At 50.9% G+C, this 2,994-nt stretch overlaps 1 protein-coding gene across 1 annotated transcript in view; it reads left to right on the top strand.

The window, feature by feature from the left end:
- ZNF837 (zinc finger protein 837) overlaps positions 1-341 on the top strand; it is a 20,461-nt gene extending 20,120 nt beyond the window's left edge. Inside the window, exon 5 of the mRNA XM_011959134.1 lies at positions 294-341. Coding sequence (XP_011814524.1) covers positions 294-341 — 48 coding nt within the window. The remainder of the gene's footprint in view (positions 1-293) is intronic.
- Positions 342-2,994: the final 2,653 nt, after the last annotated feature.

The following is a 2,994-nucleotide window of genomic DNA, read 5'->3' as shown; positions in this document are numbered from 1 at the left end:
CGGGCCACCAGTGCGGGCGCCCTCCTGCTGGGAGTGCAGGGGTGGCATTGGGCGTGGGGAACCCTGGCTGCACAGTCCCTTTGACTATAGCCCCACCGGCCACCCAGACCTGGCTGGGACATGTGGGATGGGCTCTTGACCTCAGGGAAGGTAGTAAGCTCCACTTCGGCGAGAGGTTCGCCCATGCAGAGGTGGGCAAGAACTGGGGTCTCCGACTGAGAACTGTGTGAAATTGCTCCGGCAGGGAACAAGGGCAGGGTGTGAGTCCCCTCTCCTCCTTCCTTCCACCCCAGCGAGAACGGAAGTTGTACATGGGTTTTCTGTCTCCAGCCAAGGGCTAGGAGGTTTAGAGGCCTGGCGCTGGGGACCCTGAGGGTAGCAGGAAGCCTAGGGCGGGGGAGAGGAGCGGAATTCTGTCTACTTCTCTGTCCTGCCTCGGTTCTCTCCACCGTGGTGGCTGGGATTCGTTTTAAAGGATAACTCTGTCCCGCTTGACACACTGCTGGCTTCTTGTGGACGCAGCATCACATCCACAGGCCTCCAGTTGGCGCCACCCGGTTCTTCTCTACTGGGGAGCAAAGAGTCCCTTGCACGTGGACCTGTGCAGCGATTCGAGTCTGTGATGTGGCCTACCTCGAGCTGGGGGTGCAATGCAGACAGGTGGCTTTACCAGATCCTAGGAGCTGGGAAGGGGGGCTTGGGTCTCTAAAGGCTGAACCATGGTGGTTGCTGGAACTTTGAGGGGGTACAGAAGAGACAGTATTTTCTATCTCTCTCTCTTTTTTTTGAGATGGGGTCTTGCTGTGTTTGCCAGGTTGGTCTTGAACTCCTGGCCTCAAGCACTCCTCCTGCCTTGGCCTCCCACAGTGCTAGAATTGCAGGTGTGAGCCACCACGCCTGGCTTCAGTTCAGTATTCTTATGTGCCACAAACTCTGGGTTGCACCAGATCCAGTAGCCATTCTGGGTCCTAGGGCCCAAGTGGCAGCTTGCTTTGTATCCAGGACCTGCCATATGGACTTCTCTTGTTCTGAGCTCCACAAAAAATTGTAGATGGTAGGTGGACTGGATAAGCACACTTGAGTGTATACATTGTGTCCAAAATCCAGAAGCCCACCAACCATTGTTCCCTTTTCCTAGTGGTAGATAGTGCATATTGCAACAACTGGTCTTCTTAGAAGGGTCTGTCCTAACAGGCTGCAGACCACTAGGCACTTTACCAGAAGGTGGACCCTTAGCATGCATTTAACTTAGTTGCCTAAGGTACCCGCCACTTTGTGATCCATGTATCTGATGTCATCCATATAGTGGATGGGCATGATATTCTGTGGGAAGTCAGAATGATCAGGAGCTACGCAGGGATTATGACAGAATAAGAAAATTGTGTCTGGGCGCAGTGGCTCACGCCTGTAATCCCAGCACTTTGGGAGGCCGAGGCAGGTGGACCACCTGAGGTCAGGAGTTCGAGACCAGCCTGGCCAACGTGGTGAAACCCCGTTTCTACTAAAAAATACAAAAATTAGCTGAGTGTGGTGGTGCATGCCTATAATCCCAGCTACTTGGGAGGCCGAGTTAGGAGAATCGCTTGAACCCAGAAGGCGGAGGTTGTAGTGAGCTGAGACTGCACCACCGTACTCCAGCCTGGGCAACAGAGCGAGACTTCGTCTCAAAAAAAAAAAGAGAATCTTCAACCTTCCAAGTAATCCTGAGCCTTTCTCCCTAGTAGAAGCGATCCTTCATTCCCTGAGGGTTAAAACGTTCGGATCACCTCCTTGTTCCTGCTGCCAATCAGGACGAATCCAAGTCTCATCTCTGGCAGGTAGGCCCTGTTATTTGAGCTCTGTCATGTCCATTTTTCATCACCAAAATCAGAGAGGCCGTTTCAATGGCTGCAACTCCGAGGGCCATACTGCTCTTCAGAGGACTGCCACTGCAGCAAGTTTCAGGGATACGGGTGCCCCACTGACTAATGTATTTCCCAGTGCTTTTGTAACAAAGATATCCTCCTTGGTACTCTGTGTGTGTACGTGATCTGGCACATGCTGAATGTATACGTTAAACCCACTTCAGCGTTTCCTGTAAGCTTTTGGATTCCTTTCTCCAAAATTCCTACTCTCCCTGTACCAAGGGAGTTCTAGCAATTCAACTTCATTGAATTTGGGCCACCATTGAGTCCAGGTCTTAGTCAAGCTGTCAGACAAACTCAGTATCTTTCAAGCTGCACAAGCTTACACCTTAAATTGAATCTTTGTAAGTCGTCTCCCGTAGATAGACTTGATCCAGTTCACTGTTGTGTCCCATCCTCCTTGATCAATTACCCTTAGATGCCGTCGCCATCCTTGTTCCCCAGGTTTATGAGGTTTATGCCAATTACATGAATGAAAACCTTGCAGTTCTTTTGAAGCATAGTAGTATCTCTTGGGAGTGTATTTCACACTTGTCCATTTGCAGCATGCCAGACTAGTTAGAACTCTGGGGGGATAAGGGGTGGCTGGAGAGAATGGGGTTCCGTTTACGAGGCAACTGCAAGATTCACACGTGATACCCAGTTTACAGACCCAGGTCAGTCCTCGGACACATGGCCCCTCAGTTGCAGGGAAAACAATCTTTTTTAAGGAAGAACCAGTCCTGAGGCAAGAATAGACAGTGTATCTTCCTCAAAGGGTTGCTGCTGTTTCCCTGGGGTGGGGGTGTGGCAGGAAATGTTCAGATTTCTCAAGAATTCAGAGAGCCTGGCTCTGAGCTGGGGCTAATCCCCAAAGACACGTGCGGTTTGGTGTGACAGGGAGGGGCTTACCGGGCTTCAGCCCTGGCACTGTCCACTTGACCTCAGCAGCTCCAGACAGTGGGGAGAGCTCAGGGTCCCATTCTAGAACAGGATCCAGCACTGAAATGAGGATGAGGTGATTTTAGCATCATTTTATGACTCGTCGTTGATTTAGTTTATTAATTATCCATGATTATTGATCATAATTGTTGCTGAGCATCCTGAGGCC

Source organism: Colobus angolensis, unplaced genomic scaffold, assembly GCF_000951035.1.
Source record: "Colobus angolensis palliatus isolate OR3802 unplaced genomic scaffold, Cang.pa_1.0 Scaffold480, whole genome shotgun sequence".
NCBI lineage: Eukaryota > Metazoa > Chordata > Mammalia > Primates > Cercopithecidae > Colobus > Colobus angolensis.
Note: the sequence above shows the minus strand (reverse complement) of the source record. Positions and strands in the feature narration are given on the sequence as shown.